Below are 19,652 nucleotides of genomic sequence, written 5' to 3'. Positions count from 1 at the left end.
TTTTTGCCTCCCCATCATTAAAACTTTACCTTAGTTAATTTCAACATATTTCTTGTATTTAATCCTTTGTAAAAACTTATTTCACCCGCCCCTTACTTACACACGCAAGTAGGTGATTTGACAAGCACTATATCACCCAAATAGAAAATTTTTTTTTTACTTTTTTCTTTTTGTGGTTCGCAGGCCTCTCACTGTTATGGCCTCTCCCGTTGCGGAGCACAGGCTCCAGACACGCGGCATGTGGGATCTTCCCGGACCAGGGCATGAACCCGTGTCCCCTGCATCGGCAGGCGGACTCTCAACCACTGCGCCACCAGGGAAGCCCCCAAATAAAAAACTTAAGCAAAACATTAAGACACCTAACTTTTTTTAAAAATTTAAATAATGTTTAAAAGATTAAAACAAGCTAACATTCTGCATTTGAAATTACAAACTAACCAAGATTACAGTACTTACCTAAAGTAAGAACTACATGTTGCAAGAACCATCTTATGACAAGGGAATTCAGTGCCCTCGACAATTAACACTATGTCCGTAAACAACTGCTGTTCATAAAACAGTTTTAACTGTTCCAACAAGGACACAGCATATTCAGTATTGACCTGCTTCTCGTCTTGAGTGGACATGACTGTATTCCATTAATATATCCAGGAACAGATTAGAAAAATCCGTCTTACTGATGGAAGGTCAAGTGAATGCTTCAGAAATAAAGAAAGGAGAAACTCTGCTTGCTCTTATCTGCAGCATTCAGAACCAAGATTGATACATTCACTAATGAGCAGTATCTTTTTAGGCTTAGAATCACTACCAGGTCATCCTGTGTTAATTAGGTTCTTCAGAGTTTTTCAACACAGTCTGCAGATATCTTGCTCAAATTTGTAACTGTTGTTCAACTCATGAGTGAAAGAGAGTAACACACGAGGTAGATTTTGTGGCAACATCCTATGTTCTGTGGATCCTCTGGAGTAACTAAAAAGAAAAAAAAGTTCAGTTAGAGTATCTAGGTCAGTACATTTTTAGAATACAATGTTTAAAATCGCAGACTTAAATATGAATTATTTTTTGAAGTTCAACTTTAGACATTACCATAAAAATGAAACATGAGAAAAGGGACATTTTACAAGTTTATTACATTTGTGGTTTTAAGTTAATTTTTTGCCTTCTATACAAAATATAAACATTCTAGAAAATAAGGAACACATCAATAAGCATACAGTTTTTTAAAAGTTCTTTAAAAATAAATAATTTCAATTACCAGCAAAGCCAAATCTCCTACTTATTTGTTTAGGGGCAATACATGACTGTAATTTAAGAGGAAAAAAAAAACCCTTTCTCTTGCAAGGAGATTCTCATTTGGGGAGTATAATTTAAATGTATTCACACAGCCTTTATATTTAAATTACTTAAACTATATGATAAATAGATTGAATTTGTTTATTTCCAAAGCATAAACTATATTATAAAATTTGCAGCTCAATCCTGTAACGGAGATAAATACAACATATCTCTCTCTGTACAGTGGTTCCTTCCTAGAAATCTTTATAAGAACATACAATTTTACTGAAAAATGAAACGTAAAACATGATAAAATAGAGGAATGTATTCCTACATGAAGACTTCATACTATACAGATATGAATGTTCTCAAAATGTGTAAATTTAATACAAATCCAACTTGCAGAAGATTCATCTGGAAGAATTCACAAATACTGCCAAGATATTTGAGGGGAAGGAAAAACAAGTTTTTCCTCATACTCTTAACAAATATTAAAATGTATTACAATTCTACAATAAACCCAAGTAAACAAAAATAAACACAATAGGTAAATAAGTAAATACAATACATCCATGTTAAAAAAAAACATTAGATATGATAAAGATAAACAAGTCATTTCAAACTAGAAGACTGGGTTATTTCAACAAATAACGTTGGAACAACTGGTTACCCGCTGAAGGAAAAAAAACCCACCTAAGTTTTAGTCATACTGCATACCATTCATCAAAAGAAATTCCAGCTGCATTAAAGTTTAATTTAAAATGTTATTTAGAAATCAGTATTTACAACATATGGCAAAGGAATTACAAATCAGGAAAAACATATAGAATATACAGTGCTAATAACAGTTAAAAATTATCACCTATTTCCTAATTAGATAACTCTTAGCTCCATAATCAGAAAGTCAAGTGCTGTTGACATGAAACCTATAAATATATTTGACCATCACTGGAACCACTAATACTTTTTCTCACAAAAATATCATCCATATGTCAGAGAAGATCACATTGTACTTCCTGCCAAACTATACTATTACATGAACTGCAAACTTGACGTAGACTGTCAAATTTCCAGCCAAGGTAACTATGTGGAAGTAACTAAAATAGGTGCAAAGGCAGAGACTTTGGGTCATTTAAGGTAATGACTTTGCTCTTCCAAATCTGAAAGTTACACTATAAATCTAAGTTTACTACTATAACCTCTAAAGCTAATAATACCTAAAATCACTGGCTATTTTCACATATTAATAATGCAGCAAGGCCCAGTGTTAGTGAGGGTGTCGGGAAACGAGCATTCTTACAGAGGAGTATAAGTTGATACATACGTATAAGCCCTTAATCAAAACTCTTGGGACTTCCCTGGTGATGCAGTGGTTAAGAATCCACCTGCCAATGCAGGGGACACAGGTTCGAGTCCTGGTCCAGGAAGATCCCACATGCCATGGAGCAACTAAGGCCGTGTGCCACAACTACTGAGCCTGCGTGCCACAACTACCGAAGCCTGCACGCCTAGAGCCCGAGCTCTGCAACGAGAAGCCACTGCAATGAGAAGCCCACGCACCACAACGAAGAGTAGCCCCCGCTTGCCACAACTAGAGAAAGCCCATGTGCAGCAACGAAGACCCAACAAAGAGACCCAATGCAGCCAAAAATAAATAAATAAACTTAAAAAAAAAAAATCCACCTGCCAATGCAGGGGACACGGGCTCAAGCCCTGGTCCAGGAAGATCCCACATGCCGTGGAGCAACTAAGCCTGTGTGCCACAACTCCTGGGCCTGCGCTCGAGAGCTCACGTGCCACAACTACTGAAGCCCGCGTGCCTAGAGCCCGTGCTCCGCAACAAAGACAAGCCACGGCAATGAGAAGCCCACACACCGCAACTAAGAGTAGCCCCCGCTCGCTGCAACTAGAGAAAAGCCAGCGCTCAGCAACGAAGACCCAATGGAGACAAAAACAAACAAACAAAAACAAACAAACAAACTCTTGGAGCCAGCTGTGTTCTAGAATTTAGAATTTTTCAGATCTTACAGAGGTAATGTGGTACATATATCATGTATTACAAAGGGTCTGGGGCAGAGCTCCAGAACTGAACATCCTACTATTCTGACTGAGGGAAACATGCACATTGTGAAAAATAATACTATATACGGTCTTATGTTACTTCAGGTCAAGTTTTGCAAAAAAAAAAAATTTTTAACTTCATTTTAAGAGGTTTTTGAATTTCAGATTGCAAATGAAGTATTATAGAAGATATATTTGGCATTGAAAATGCTTAATACCTCAATCTTTCAATTCTACCTCTAAAAATTTATCTTACAGAAACGCATGTATTAATAGACTGTAAGTCCTAACCCCAGCTGCAGGACCCAAAATTGTCCCCATCCATATTTATTTATTATTAGTTTTTAAAATTTATTTTACTTTATTTTTGGCTGTGTTGGGTCTTCATTGCTGCGTGCAGGCTTTTCTCTGGTTGCGGCGAGCAGGGGCTACTCTTCGTTGCGGTGCACGGGCTTCTCATTGCGGTGGCTTCTCTTGCTCTGGAGCACAGGCTCTAGGCACACGGGCTCAGCAGTTGTGGTGAACAGGCTTAGCTGCTCCGCAGCATGTGGGATCTTCCTGGGCCAAGGATCGAACCCGTGTCCCCTGGCAGGTGGATGCTTACCCACTGCGCCACCAGGGAAGCCCTCCATCCATATTTAAACCAGGTGACAGGAACTGGTGGCCAGTGCAGGGATGGATTTAGATTAGACTCCAGAATTCCTTGCAGGGTAGCTGTACAGGTTCACTCTGGTCATTTCTCTGACCTCATACTATGACCTGATTTTTTCGCAGTGACTTTTTTGAGCCCCATTGAATTTGTCTCAGTTTTATTAGATTTGATTTCTTTTTATCATATGCATAAAACTATTAAAACTGAAGTCTGCTTTTAGAATACTACATGGCGAGCCAACTTTATATAATCTCATTGTCACTGCTTTATACACCCTATTCCCACCCTTTCCTTTGAAATCTAGGGTACATTTCTTCCTAATAAAGTAATTTTTATTTATGATATCGTAATATTAAAATAGGCAGAAAAAGTCATTCAGACATCATATAAAGTCAACTTAATTTAAACTGATCTGTATCTAGTACAATCCAAAATAAAATTCAGTGCCCCTTCTCTGGGAACACAGACTTCAAAATGTATTAAATAAAAATGGGGAAAAATGGCAAAGTTTAAGATGATCAACAACAACCACCTTAAATGCCCGTAACATATTTTTTATAACAAGATTCCTTCTCTCCTAAAAATAAAACTTAATTTCCCAACTTGTTCCAGAAAAAAAAAACCCTTAAAACCAATATCCTACATACTCTGAAACATTTCACAATGTCTGTACCATATTACTTAATAACCAATGATTTGACTCATTTTATGAATTTTCCCTTTTTAATAAATATATTGTACCATATATCATTCTGTGTTATACCTAAAACTAGTTTCAAAAAAAAAAGTCATACTCCCTGTTGTCTGTAGAATTTAGCATCCTCAGGCTTAGTAATTCTCAGGTATCAATGAAATTGTTTACTTAATTTTCTATTATAAATTAATGGCTACTTAAATTTAACTCAACAAATGTTTGAGTATTTACTAAAGGCTGGTCGTTGTATTGTACTCTAAGGACTCAGACTGAGAGTTGCCAACCACTAGAGCTCCAAGACACCAAGTGCATTTACCCTTACTACAGCCAAAACACGACTATCATTTAAAAACAGGGTGTTTTAAAAACCAATTATTCCAGACAAACTCAAAAACAAGAAGAAGCAGGCAAATGAATAAAATCTAGCTGTCGTGCTCTTTCATTTCCAAACTTTTGATAGAGACATAATACAAGAAAATTTTATTCTTTACCATAAGAACAATTGTAGCACAAGTAAAACGAGGAAAGGGGGCAATTGGCACTTGTCCCCATTGCTAACCGTGGTTCACATTGCAGAGGAAGGAAAAACTTATTGAAGACCTATTTAAACCTTCTGAATTTTGTTAACATATGCAATGATTATTTAATTAAAAAAACCAAACTTTCAAAAGGTATACTACTCTCTTTTCTCATCATAAAGACAAAATATTTTAGGCTTTGCAAGCCATTAAGGTCTCTGTCCCAAATGCTTAATCTACTGTAGCCTGAAAGCAGCAAAAGTCAACCTGTAAATAAATGGACATGACTATTTCAATAAAATGTTATTTACAAAAACATACTGCAGGCCAAATGTACCAATCTCTGCTTCAGGCTGTTTCTTGATCAAATATTAAGAAATTAAAAAAAAAATCAGTGACAAAAATACATATCTCAAGCTGTTTTTCCTAGATCGTTTTCCCTTCAGATCACACGAACAAGGAAAACGCACAAACCTCAAATGCTTGAAAGTTGAATTAAATAAAATTCTTATAAATTTATTTATTTATTTATGGCTGTGTTGGGTCTTCGTTGCTGCACACAGGCTTTCTCTAGTTGTGGCGAGCGGGGGCTACTCTTCCTTGCGCTGCGCGGGCTTCTCATTGCAGTGGCTTCTCTTGTGGAGCACCGGCTCTAGGTGCACGGGCTCAGTAGTTGTGGCTCACGGGCTCTAGAGCGCAGGCTCAGTAGTTGTGGCGCACAGGCTTAGTTGCTCCGCGGCACGTGGGGTCTTCCTGGAGCAGGGCTTGAACCCGTGTCCCCTGCATTGGCAGGCGGATTCTTAACCACTGCGCCACCAGGTTAAGTCCTAAATATAATTCTTAATCTAACCTGTATATATTCCACGTTTCAACTGAAATATTTTAATGTCTCTTACCTAATCACACAACCGCTTTCTCCACTTACTACAGGCTCAGTGGACTTCTGAAACACTTTTTTTTTTAAATCTAATGTGAGTATCCTTTATTAAGCTTAGAAAAAAAGGACTTTTTTCCTAAAGATAATCTGCTGGGAAAAACTCACAATGAGAAAAAACTATTTTAGAGTCAAAAACACTTTCTCTTTTTTTTTTTATCAACTACAACATATTTACATACATTTGAAAAATAGAAGATGTATACAAGACAATGTGTAAAGACATTTAGTGAACACATGGATTCATCAGATGAACCAAGGGCCAAAGACTGGGAAACCACTATTACTTGCCACATTTCCTGGTACCAGGCACCTCAAGATTAATAGAAAAGTCCTGTATTTTATTATTTTTTATTTTTTTTAAAAGTCCTGTATTTTAAAGCTGGTTGTTAGAACATATTCCACAGTGAAAAAAAACAACTAGAATAAGAATTAAATGGGAGTCATACAAACACAATATAACAAAATTCAGAATCTAATAAAGTACAATGTACTCTGGCATTAAAACTATGCACATTCTTACTTTTTTTCTAAGTTCTGCGTTCAATTCAATATTTTTGATTGATCTGTTTGGTAGCAGAGAATAATAGCAATGAATAAGGTTAGAATGCTATACATAGGATGAGATCCTTTCCTTTTTACCGACTTCCTGCAAATAAGTACAGAACAAAGACCAACTTATTTTTAAATCTAAGAGCTTCCTGTAAGAACAGAAAATTTATAAATTGCTTGAGATTGGGAGAAAAAAAGGAAAAGCCAAAACTTTGATCCTAACATTTTCTCTAGGATAGGGGACCCCAATCCCTGGGTCGTAGACTGGTACTGGTCCCCAGCCTGTTAGGAACCTGGCCACACAGCAGGAGGGCAGCCTTACCGCCTGAACCATCGCCTCCCCACCCCACCCCCGCCCATGGAAAAACTGTCTTCCATGGAACCAGTCCTTGGTGCCAAAAAGGTTGGAGACCGCTGCTCTAGGATACCCAAGCCTCCAAGGTTCTACTGAGTGAATTCCACCACACAAAACAGTTTCAAAACAAACATTCTGTTATTAAATGGTCATTAGAATTAAATCAGTCAACAATCCATATCAATATATACAATTCTACTTAAAAATCTGAAACACCTCTTATGGAAAGTTATTTCAATAGGTTTTCCTCCCTTTGAATAATCAATTCGACTATAAAGTAAATTTTCACAGAGCTAACTTGTTTTTCATTTTCACCATAGAATCAAACTGTAGAAAAATCCAACTTTCAAAGTACCTGTACAGCTGACCCTTGAACAGCAGGGGTTTGAACTACACAGGTCCAGTTTTTTTCAATGGTAAATACTACAGCACTACACGATCTGCAGTTGGTTGAATCCTCAGATGCGGAACCACAGATATGGATGAACATAGAATTTGGAGGGCTGACTATAAGCTACATGCAGATTTTCTAGTATTAGGAGGGTTGGCGCCCCAACCCCGAGTTGTTCAAGGGTCAGTTGTACTCCAGAAGTTTACGTTGGTTGTCTGAAATCCTCACTTCACTTTCCTATTAAAAAACTGAAGTCCTTAGGCTGCAAAAGCTAAAATATGCCCCAAAGTGTATCTGCAAAGAAAATTTACACAAAGTAAATGCTACTATAATACTCATAATTTAAAAATAATGGTAATAATAAATTTTATAGGATCTAAATACTGATATTCAAGGAACAGGAATCAAGATTAATTAGAAAAAGGTGTGAAATATTAAAATTTAAAAAAATAATTCCAAATACTTTCACAGGTTTCAGAGGTTGATGGCAGTGGTTTTTTATTAGGGGAAGCAGATGTGTCTAACTTTACTTTGAAATCTAGTTTTCATTCCCACAGGTGTGTCATTTGTAGTGCCCTTCCACAGAGTAGCTATAGAAACTCAAACAGATACAAAACAAGCTTTTCCAATGTTATACAGGGAAGACCTGGAGGATAAAGGAAAGAATAAAGGATTAAATAACTGATTGTGAATATGAGACTGCTCAGCAATTAACTGAGCTGTATATGTGAAATGAGGAAGGATAAAAAGATGGAGAGGAGGCTGCAAACAAGGACTGCACAAAAATTACACAGTAAGGATAAAACAGTGATAAAAAGGAAGGGCAGTGGGCTACAGGTTATCATCTGTATGAAGCATTTTCAAGCTGTATATTAACTTAGGTGATGCTCCATCTTCCACTGCTACAAATCTCAATACAGAAGATCAAAAACTTTTGTTAGAAAGAATCCAAGGCATTCTGAATTTCATGTATTGCCAAAAAATTAAGAGCGTGAACTGTGGAGCCAAATTACTTGGGTTGAAATCCCAGTTCTGCAACTTACTAGTTGTGTGACCTTTTTCTGTCATGAGTATGCTCATCTGTAAAATGGGGGATAAAAATAGAATTCTTCTCAATGGACTAAGAATTAAATGAGTTCTATGAAGAGCTTGGAACTGTGCTGCCTGACACACAACAGTACTACTGTGTGCAAAAAAATTTGCAATTACTTTTATTAACGCACTCACTGGTCAAGCTTTTTGTAGTACTTTCCCGACTTTCAAAACTTCACACCTATACAGGTCTAAGGGTCCCAATTACAAGGTCTCAACACTCAAACACAGTTCTCTTTTCCCGCTGGGTGAATGATATTTTAGATAAGAGAAATTTATTCAAAGATTTTAGGGAGTATTTTGATGGTACAAATCATGAAACAAACTAGTACAACAAAGACTAACCTTGAGAAGGCTGATGCCCATGCAGAAAAACTAAATGATACCAGTCATAAAACAAGCCTTTCTTCATTTCAGCGAGAAAACAGGTTTCTCCTTAGGGAGGACAAAATATTGGTGCCAGAAATACTTCGCTTTCAAGTTACCAAAACAACCCTGACAGTTGAGAAGACCAGTTTGGAAGACCACCTGATCTTCAGATTGATTGTCAACCACTACACAAACAGAAATTTTTGGAGTCGTGACAAGCATCAATTAAAAGACAAACAACTGGACTTCCCTGGTGGCGCAGTGGTTAAGAAGCCACCTGCCAATGCAGGGGACATGGGTTTGAGCCCTGGTCTGGGAAGATCCCACATGTCGCAGGACAAGTAAGCCCATGCACCAAAACTACGGAGCCTGCACTCTGGAGCCTGAGAGCCACAACTACTGAGCCCACACGCCACAACTACTGAAGCCCACGTGCCTAGAGCCCGTTCTCCACAACAAGAGAAGCCACTGCCAAGAAGCCCACGCAGCGCAATGAAGAGTAGCCCGCGCTCACCACAACTAGAGAAAGCCTGTGTGCAGCAACGAAGACCCAATGCAGCCAAAGGAAAAAAAAAAAAAAAAGACCAAACACCTTGCCTTTTAAATAATGTATCAAGTTTGATAAATTTCAGTACAGCTTCCTCTACTCTAATCAAATTCAGAGCCTAGGTCTATTTCCTTGTGTTCCTCCTTTCCAACTATACTGAAAAAACTACATGGCTCCATCAAGTTAGTTACGCTCAGTACCCTAAGTAAATTCAGGTCACAAGAATAAGCTTCTGTTCTACATTATGAATAATAAGTTATCTCACTTTTAAAAAATTAAACAAGAACATAAAGGAGACACCATCTGTGATAGAATAATTATATGAGTGTAGTATGTCCTTTTATTTTGGATATCACTTTTCTCTTTTCTTCTCAGCTCTACATAGACTTAAGAAAGCTGGAGAAGTATAGACTAAAGCAAAACTGACCTTAACCTTTTCAATGGGATTTCATTTTCCACCAAATCAATGATTTTTTTCAATCACAACAGCAGAAGAAAATATTTCCCAGATAGTAAATATATTCATGAGGTCATTAAGGGCATAGCTGCTTAATGATGATTATGACTATTTAAATTTCTCAGTTTCTTTAAAAAAAAAGGGGGGTAAACTGAGGAATACTCAGAATCCCCTGCCTATCATGGAACCTACTACACGTTGCCACTTGTCAGAGGTATGGGAGTGGAGCTGAAAAAAAAAAGGGAAGACTTTAAAAAACATCTCTCATTAAATGATTACATTTTCTCCAAATTTTCTACAATAATCCCTTCTTCCCACACAGAGGAATCTAGGTACTGAAAAAACCAGCAAGGGAACCAGGAGTACCCCTTCATATACTTGAAAAGTTACTTGAGGGCTTCCCTGGTGGCGCAGTTGTTGAGAGTCCGCCTGCCGATGCAGGGGACACGGGTTGGTGCCCCGGTCTGGGAAGATCCCACATGCCGCGGAGCGGCTGGGCCCAGTGAGCCATGGCCGCTGAGCCTGCGCGTCTGGAGCTTGCGCTCCGCAAAGGGAGAGGCCACAACAGTGAGAGGACCGCGTACCGCAAAAAAAAAAAAAAGTTACTTGAAATCAACTTATCATTTCCAATACCCTGAGTTATTTAAATATGATCTGCTCTATTCAAACTCCACAAAACTGAAATGATAAGACTAAGATATAATGAAGGACTTTGACATTTTCATTCATATTTTTTATGATAGCAGGACCAATCCTTTTTCCTGGGGTTAGAACGAGAGCAAGAAAAAATACAACTCTTTTCTAAGTATATGAGTAAAATCTTTGGGAAAATCAAAGTATCTTTTGGCTTTTGTGACTGCATTCAGGTTTCTATGAATTTACTATCCACTTTACTTTTTTTTGGCTGTATTGGGTCTTTGTTGCTGCGCATGGGATTTCTCTAGTTGTGGCAAGCAGGGGCTACTCTGTTGCGGTGCACAGGCTTCTGATTGCGGTGGCTTCTCTTGTTTCAGAGCACAGGCTCTAGGCACGCGGGCTTCAGTAGTTGCAGCACGTGGGCTCAGCAGTTGTGGCGCATGGGCTTACTTGTTCCGCGTCATGTGGGATCTTCCCAGACCAGGGATGGAACCTGTGTCCCATGCACTGGCAGGCAGATTCTTAACCACTGCACCACCGGAGAAGTCCCTACCATCCACTTTAAACACATTCAGTGCTCAATATTTGGATTTTATGAGACAGCTCGTTATTTCCATTAACCAGAAGAAAATATATGGAGAACTGTGGACTAAAGCACTATGACACCTTTATTCCCACCCATCTCCTTAAAGGGCATGTGAATAATCAAAGCTAACAGATTTTATGGTACTGCTTATGAGAGCAAAAAGGAGAGAAGAGTTATAGCACTTAGAACTCTTCTTACAAAACTGTCGAGAAAACAGAACTATGTGGAAAAGCACGAACTATAAAGCAAGCTCAACAGAAATGCCATAGCCCCGTACTGTTTACTAAGGACAACAACCTCTTGAGAATTTCAGGGCCCAATCTAAAGCGACTTCAATAAACACTAGACCAACAAAAGATCAAAGTGAAGAAGTAAGCTTAACATTAGGAAAATTCTACATCAAGACTGGAAAACAACTGACTGGTTTGACTTTTCGATTTACTTTCAGTCAGAAAAAGTCCTTCTAAAAAACGTCAGGAAAAAGGTCCTTACCAAAGGTTAACTAAAGTCAGTCACTCACAATTGCGAGATTTGAAGTCCATACCACTCAAATTCAGGCAAAAATTCACAACACAGCAGGAAGGGGGGGAACACCCTGTCTTAAAAAAAAAAAAAAGAAAAGAGAAAGAAAACCACTCTGTTAATTCCACCCAGTTAACTGGTTGCCTCAATAGAAGAAAATAAAATTTTAGTTAGACCACATTGCTGATAGGGTTGTCTGTGAATGCCTGAATGCTAAGTGAGCCAGACGTACAGATTCATGTGTCAACAACACGTGACCAGTCCTGTACCTTACGTTTTTATAACACTACTGATATAGAAGATAGATATTTCACACAAACATACCCTTTCATAGTTAACTTTACATTTTTAGATTCTTTTTCTATTTTCATTTGAAGGGGCAATCGTGGCATCGGACAATTCTAGAGATCTGTGGAGGGTATATTCTCTCTTTGAGGTAGTATAAAAAGAGATCTTAGATCAACAAACGAGAAATAAAAAACCTGTTAACTCAAAATAACCGGTCCACATCAAACTATGGGATATTCTTCCACTTCACGGTTTCTCAATTCATAGGGAGAGAAAGGTGGTCGAGTTCAATAAGTTAGCGATTTCACAGTCTAAAGTAAATACGTACAGAATTTTCCGTTTCAAAGGGCAGTTTCTGCTTTCTTTTTAAAATCATCAGTAGATCACAATGGGGCCTCAGTTAATCTAGACATCTCTTGGTTACTTCAAAAGTACCGGGAAAAAAAATGCAAGGAAGGTCTTGCCCTCCTACTGCCCACCGTCTCGCGAAGACGCCGCGAGTCCTTAAGGGAAGCAGCTTCATTTTGGCAATGCGGGCGGCAGACGGGGCCAGGGCGCCGCCTGGGAGACCCGCGGCCGGAAACGCCCCCACGAGTGGCAAGCCCCGCCGCCCGTGCCCCAAGCACCGGCCGGAGGCAGAGCCGCAGAGGGGCCGCCGCCGGGTGTGGAGGGAGGCGCCAGCCGCCCGCGCCCCTCCCCCGCCCGCAGCGGAAGCGTCTCCGGTTTGAAAGATGCCGCCGCCGCCCCCAGCCCGCCGAGCCACAAAGGGCCGAGCCCCCTCCCGCCGCGGCCCTCCTCCCCCAATTCCTCCACAGGTCGTCCCCGGGTACCCCCGCCCGGCGCTGGCGACGCCTGCTCACCCGAGTCCCTCAGTCCCGAGGATTGGGATCCGATGCGGCCGGTGGCCACGAAGACACTGGGCCCCTCACGCGCGGCGGCGGGGGCGTGGCCCTGCTGCCGCGACTAGGGCCGGGGTCTCGCTTCTGCTTCCCTCCGAGGAAAGCTGGCGCCGCCGCCTCCCCTTCCTTCCGGTTTCCCCTCGCGCCCTCCCTCGGCCGGTCCGTCCTGAGCGGAAAGCAGCGTCCTCTCTGGGCGCAGCTGCACTCTCCACAAGGCCCGACCACCGCCAGACTCCTCCCACGGGAGCCGCGCAGCCTGCCCGCGCCGCCTCGTCAGCCCCGGGGCCGCGAAACGCCCGGCTAGCCGCTCCCGCCCCGCCCCTGCAGCGCGCTCTCGCCCCCTTGGCGGGCCCCTTCTGAGGCCCGGGAACGCGCGGACAGCGGACCGTGGGCCAGCCTTCGCCAGGTTTCCCTTTCCGCTGCTCGCCCGCGTCTAGCGGCACAAACGTCAATTTTGCAGTTTCCCGGGTTCTTGAGACGCCCCCCCCACCCCGCCCGCCCTTACCCTCGGTTCCCCCGCCCTTTTCCTTTGCCGGATCCCACCGGAAAGCCAAAACAATTGGGTCCGCGCAGGCGCGTGGAGGAAGAGCCGGAAGGGCGGGGAAGGCGCGAGGTGAAGGGGAAACGCTTTTGAAGGGGTTTTCTGGAGAAGGTCAGCGGAGATCTCGCGTAGGGCGCGTGCGCGGCGGAGGGGTCGCCCCCGAGACGCCCGGGCCTGGGACGCCAGGGGGTTCGGGCGGTGAAGGCTTCAGGCCTAAGCCCGGCGAAAAGGGAGGCGGGAGAAATTCAGTGCTAGGAAATGCGGCCAGCAGGGCACAAGGTTTTATGCCGTAGAGTGATTTTTCCCTCCTGAAATATAGAAATTTGCAGGCTGAGTCGGGGAGTGGAAATGAGGAGGACTAGACAACACAGGACCAGGGAAGAAAGGGAGATGTTGGGCGGCTGGCTGAGTGGGCTTTGTCTCCTCGACCCCTGCTCTCCAAAACACGCTCTGCACGTATCAAAGCACTCTCCGTTTTCTTGATCTTATCAAGAGAGGCTTCATGTCCTGGTCTCTAGGCCAAGGAAAAACTCGAAGCAGCACCTGAAAGAGCCCGCAGTTCTGGGGAAGCTCTGCACGGGAAGCCTTGAGCTAGTTTGTGCTGCGATGCAGCGGCCCCCCGCTCCCCGCAGTAAGTTCCCAAGAAGAGCCTTCCGCTTCACAAAGCAAAGCCTTTGTAGCAGCTGTAGGCTGTGGCCCACACTGGTGCGGTTAACTTGGTACGGCTTGCGAGCCTGCAGGAAGTTGTAGATTTACTCTCTCGTTTGATAGCAGTAATTCACAGATCGAAAATTGTCAGAAATGCCCATATAGGCTTCTTCACCCACCTTCGTAACTTCCTTTCTTGGCACAAGCCCAGTCTGGAGGATGTACGTGACCAGTTATAAACTAAATGCGTACACGTTACTGAAGAGCCTCTTTCTTCAGGCCAGATTAAATCAACTGAATACACAGCAAGATGTGTATATCTGGGACTACTGATAAAGGATTTTACAGTAGAATCCAGAAACTAGATTAACTCAGCAAATCTTTATTGACTATCCAGAATGCCATCACGCTGCTTAGTCTGATTAAATGTTTACGTGTTTTGATATTTAACAACAAAGAAGCCATACAGAAGATTCAGTCATTTAACAAACACCTGAGCTCCTACTCTGGGCCAGACTGGATCCTGGAGATGCAAAGCCTAAACAAGAAGGCAGAAACAACAAAAGAAGGAGTTTGTCTTTCCTCCTCTAGAGGACTGAGAGCCATTTAAGATTTTTAAGGAGAAGAGTATCTTATAAGGTTTTAGAAAAATAATTCTGAAGCATGGTGGATATTGGACTGGATGTGGGGATACTATCTAATTAGGGGGCTGTAAAAATAGTCCAGACAGGAGGTGGAGAGAGAGTCCAAACTAACGTAGTGGCAGCGAAGATAGTGAAGCAGAGGTGGACTTGAAACTAGCTAGATATAATAAACAAGACTTGGTTACTAAGAGGATGAGGGAAAATAAGTGAAGGATGACTGAGTTTTCCAGTTAGGGTGACTAGATAGTAATATCAGTAACTATAGGAAGAGTAGCTAATAGTGAGGATGAAAGAGAGTACTAAAAAGGTGTCATTTTAATAGCTGCACAGTTAGGAATGCATATGGCTGCGAATTAAAAACCATTATATTGCAATGGCTTAAAGAAGCGTCTCTTTAGTCACCTAAGTCTGCAGGTAGTTGGTTATCGTTCGTTCAACAGCTCAAGAACAGGAGAGCCACAATCTGTGATTCTCCTGACATTTCTCACATGGTTGCAAGGTGGTTGCAGCAGTTTTACTCTTTACACCCCGTTGTTCAAGGCAGGAGGATAGGGAAAGGAGTGGCTTCAGCCACCTTTTTCTTTTTCTTTTTTTCCAGGAAAGTAAAAGCTTTTTCAGGATAATACTCCATACCCCCAACTCAGCTGACTCTCACATACATCTCATTTTCTAGAACTGTCTTTCAGCCAACTATAGCTGTGAGGACTTAAGTTTTTCCAAGCTCTAGCAAAAGGCTATTTGGGTCAGACAAATAGCAGTCTGCTACTTGGTTAATACTTAAAGCATCACTTTTTAACATTTAAAACACTGTGGGCTGGTAGCCTGGATTGAAGTTTCTAGAGTTTCAAAGAAGCCAATCTTTTTGGTGTTTTATCTTAACTGGGAAAAGAACAGGTTGAAAATGTATCCTCAAATATTTGTAATTGTTTACCATTCCTTCTCTCCTCAAAGTTGCCATCCCCTTAAAAATCCTCAGAGGGAACTGGAACAATCAGGAAGAAGCACGTACTGCAGTCAGAGGAGGCTGACTCCTTGCAGCTGCTGTGGTAGAACAACTATAGGGTGCTTGGCATTATGAGCATCAACAGCACCTTGACTTCTTTACAGATTTCACCTCTTAGCTTGGAAGCGGAACCATCACAGCTAGTTTGAGGGTCCAGTTTAGGGAGATCATAAATCAGTATTTTCTAGCTATTATACTATTTTTTTTTTGCAATGTAAAGTAGCTCCCATGTGATCTATATCCAAAATTAGGCACATGACATTGTTTTAAGCATTCCTCTTTAGTTAATAAGGCATTTTCTTTCAATTAAGTGCCAATGGCCATGAAACAATCCTTCTAAGACTTCATTTTAAACATTGTCATGATTCTAGAAAGAAAACAGAAATGATTTCCTGGGAAAATAAAGAGGCAACTACACATTTTCTAAAGTTGAATCTTTGCTTAACCATTTCTGATGTTACACATCATAATCATTTAAGATATTAAGATAATCTAAAATATTCTTAATGTTAATTTTAATGTATTTAAAAACCTTGGATTTGGGGGAGGAAGTTACCAGGCCATCTGTGAGGGGGGACAGTGCACAATCCACAGTTGATTGAATCTGCAGGTGTGGAATTGCAGATAGGGAGGGCCCACTATAAAGTACATGTACTTAGAGAAGGGTCAGTGCCCCTAACCCTCATGTTGTTCAAGGGTCAACTGTATACCCTCTCCATCTTGCTTCCCTGTATTATATACAGAGAAAATCTAGTTAAAATGGACATCATTATTACCGGGTAGCACAAGGGAGTTCTTTACGGTAACAGAACATTTCTGTATCTTGATTCTGGTATAATTATAAACATATACATATGATAAAGTTTAATAGAACTACATATAACACCTACCAAAAAATAAGTGCATATAAAAGGTGATGAAATCTGAGTAAGGCCTACAGTCTAATTAATTGCACTGTGCCAATGTCAGTCTCCTAGTTTTGATAATGTACTATAGTTATATAAGACGTTACCACTGTAGGAAGTTGGGTGATGGGTACACAAGGAACTCTCTGTACTATTTCTGCAACTTCTGAGTCTATAATTATTTCAAGATAAGAAGTTTTAGAAAGTGGATATCATTTATTCAACAAAGATTTGCTTTAGTACCCTAGGATACAGAGATAAAAGACTCATAGAGGAATAGGAATGTTGGAGGAAAAGACCCAAGCAAATCAACAGTAGGATAAATTCTGTGAAAGCAATATGTACACTGGTGTTATAAGAGTACATAAGAAAAACAAGAAGCTCAAGAAAGTTTTTTCAGAAAAAGTGGAGCAGGGTAGGCAGAAAAAGAAGGGGACCAGCAGAGGAACATAGCAGGGATCAAGGATAGAGGTTCAAACAAATGAGCTGGTGGGTTTCACTATTAAGTTTTCATTGTACACAGTATTTTTAACTCACAGCCCTTCTGATGGTTATAATTAAATGTTTTTATAATGTAAGCTCCATGAATGCAGAAACCCCTTTCATATCTTGTTGACTCTCCAATGCTTTACACAGTGAGTGTCTAGGCACTCATAAATATTTGTTGGGTGAACAAGGTCATTAGCCATGACTAGAACATGGAGTATTTGTGGGGGAATGACAGGGTATCTGGAGAGGAAAGCAAGAGATAGATACATATCATGAAGCTGCTTATAGGTTAAGTTTGGACTCTATCCTAAAGTTAATGGGGACCTAGCAGTGGAATCAGTTTTGTGTTGTAGAAAGACAGTATGAAGAGTAAGTAGTAGAGTAGAAGCAAAAAGTAGCAGTGTCCCAAAAAGTCAAAATGCAACCTGAGTAGTTTGTGTGTTAGCAGAGGAAAGCAAGCTAGGCTGTTAGTAACTGCAGGTCTCACTCAAGGGATAGTATGTCTACCAGCCTCTGAGTGTCTGAGGTCTTTGTTCTACACCAATAATAATAAAAACAAAACAAAATCTAACTCTTGGTGAGTACTTATTATGTACTAGGCACTTTATATCAACTCATTTAATCCTTACAACAAATATATGAGTTTGCTGCTATTGTCTCCACTTTACAATTGAAGTGACTAAGGCACAAAGAAGTTAAGTAACTCACTCTAGATCACACTACTAATAAATTAGCAGAGCCAGGATTAAAATCTAGGCTGCCTGGCTCCAGTGTCTATGATTTTAACTACTCTGTTTTACTGCTTTCTTTTCTCCTAGCCAACTGCTTCCGTGTATCACTTCAAATCTTAGGAACTACCATATTATCTCAGTAACATGGTTTAAATAGTATGAGCAGGAAGGAAAAGGAGGTGATTTTTCTTCTCCCTTCTCTTGGATTAACAGATAGGAAAAATATTTCCCAGAATCTTCAGCAAAGTTCCTCTTATATTGATATCTTCTTGCCCAGGATAATGAGATTCCTGTAGTTGGCTTTCAGACATTGATAGGGCTAGAGGGGGAAAAGACCCACTTTCTCTGAACACATTGCTTTTCTTTATCTGGACAAAATTGTGGTTCTCCCAGCAAGGAAGAAGTGGGTGAGACCACTAGTAAAACTAGCAACAATGCCTGCTACAAAGACAATCAATCCACGAGACCAACATGGTAAACGAGAGTATACTTCAGGAAGAGCACTGGACTGGGTTTTATCAACTCGCCATTCAGTAGCTACATCTTCCTGGCAAGTTATTTAACCTCTCTAAGCCTATATCCTCATATAATAAATGGGCATACTATACCTAAGATTGTATAAGGATTCAAGACAATATAAGTAAAGTGCCTAGCACACAGTAGTCATTTAATAACTAACAGTAGGGCTTCCCTGGTGGTGCAGTGGTTAAGAATCTGCCTGCCAATTCAGGGGACACGGGTTCGAGCCCTGGTCCGGGAAGATCCCGCATGCCGCACAGCAACTAAGCCCGTGCACCACAACTACTGAGTCTGTGCTCTAGAGCCCGCGAGCCACAACTACTGAGCCCATGTGCCACAACTACTGAGCCCACGTGCCACAGTTACTGAGCCCGTGTGCCACAACTACTGAAGCCTACACACCTAGAGCCCATGCTCCACAACAAGAGAAGCCACTGCGATGAGAAGCCCGTGCACCGCAACAAAGAGTAGCCCTCGCTTGCCACAACTAGAGAAAGCCCGTGTGCAGCAACAAAGACCCAACACAGCCAAAAATAAATAAATTAAATTAATAAATAAATAACAGTAATTAAAATTATGTTCTTTTCCACATGTTAAACAGAGAATTACTATACTCTCCAGCAATTCCACTCCTAGGTATATACCCAAAAGAACCGAAAGCAGGGACTCAAGCATATATTTGTACACGCATGTACATAATAGTACAATAGCCAAAAGGTAGGAACAAATGTCCATCAATAGACACATGGAGAAACAAAATGTGATATATACATTGGAATATTATTGCAATGGGAATATAATATTATTCAGCCTTTAAAAAGAAGAAAACACATGCTACATTGTGGATAAAACTTGAAGACATTACGCTGAGCAAAATAAGCTAGGCATCAAAGGATAAACATTATATGATTCCACTTATATGAGGTACATAGAGTAGTCAAATTCATAGAGACAAAGGTAGAACGGTAGTTGTCAGGGGCTGGTGGGAGGGGAAAATGAGGAGTTCCTGTTTAGTGGATACAGAATTTCTGTTTGGGGATGATGAAAAAGTTCTGAGTACAGATAGTGGTGATGCTTGCACAACATTGTGAATGTACTTAATGCTACTGTATGCTTAAAATGATAATTTTTCTGTATATTTTACCAAAAAAAAAAAGGTTAAAACAAAACAAAACAGCAACAAGAAAACACTGGAAAGAGGCCTGGCTTTGTCACTTACTAGATCTGTGATCTAAAGCAAATTACCTAATCTACCCAAGCCTCAGTTTTCTCATCTATAGATTGGGAAAAATAATAATAGTACCTACTTCCTAGGTCTATTGTGATGTTAAAATGAGATAACTT

General features: G+C 40.7%; 1 protein-coding gene across 7 annotated transcripts in view; it reads right to left on the bottom strand.

The window, feature by feature from the left end:
• KBTBD2 (kelch repeat and BTB domain containing 2) overlaps window positions 1-19,652 on the bottom strand; it is a 205,678-nt gene that overhangs the window by 9,658 nt on the left and 176,368 nt on the right. For 2 of the 7 annotated variants that reach the window (XM_060156882.1, XM_060156877.1), the window contains one exon: window positions 457-969. In XM_060156882.1, the coding sequence (XP_060012865.1) occupies window positions 457-626 (170 nt within the window). In that variant the 5' untranslated portion in view covers window positions 627-969. Of the gene's footprint in view, window positions 1-456; window positions 970-11,611; window positions 11,719-12,789; window positions 13,169-19,652 lie in introns of those variants that run through there. The other 5 variants (XM_060156879.1, XM_060156878.1, XM_060156881.1 and 2 more) reach the window with 5 other exon arrangements.

The sequence above is a fragment of the Lagenorhynchus albirostris genome, chromosome 8, assembly GCF_949774975.1.
Source record: "Lagenorhynchus albirostris chromosome 8, mLagAlb1.1, whole genome shotgun sequence".
In the NCBI taxonomy this organism is placed as follows: Eukaryota; Metazoa; Chordata; class Mammalia; order Artiodactyla; family Delphinidae; genus Lagenorhynchus; species Lagenorhynchus albirostris.
Note: the sequence above shows the minus strand (reverse complement) of the source record. Positions and strands in the feature narration are given on the sequence as shown.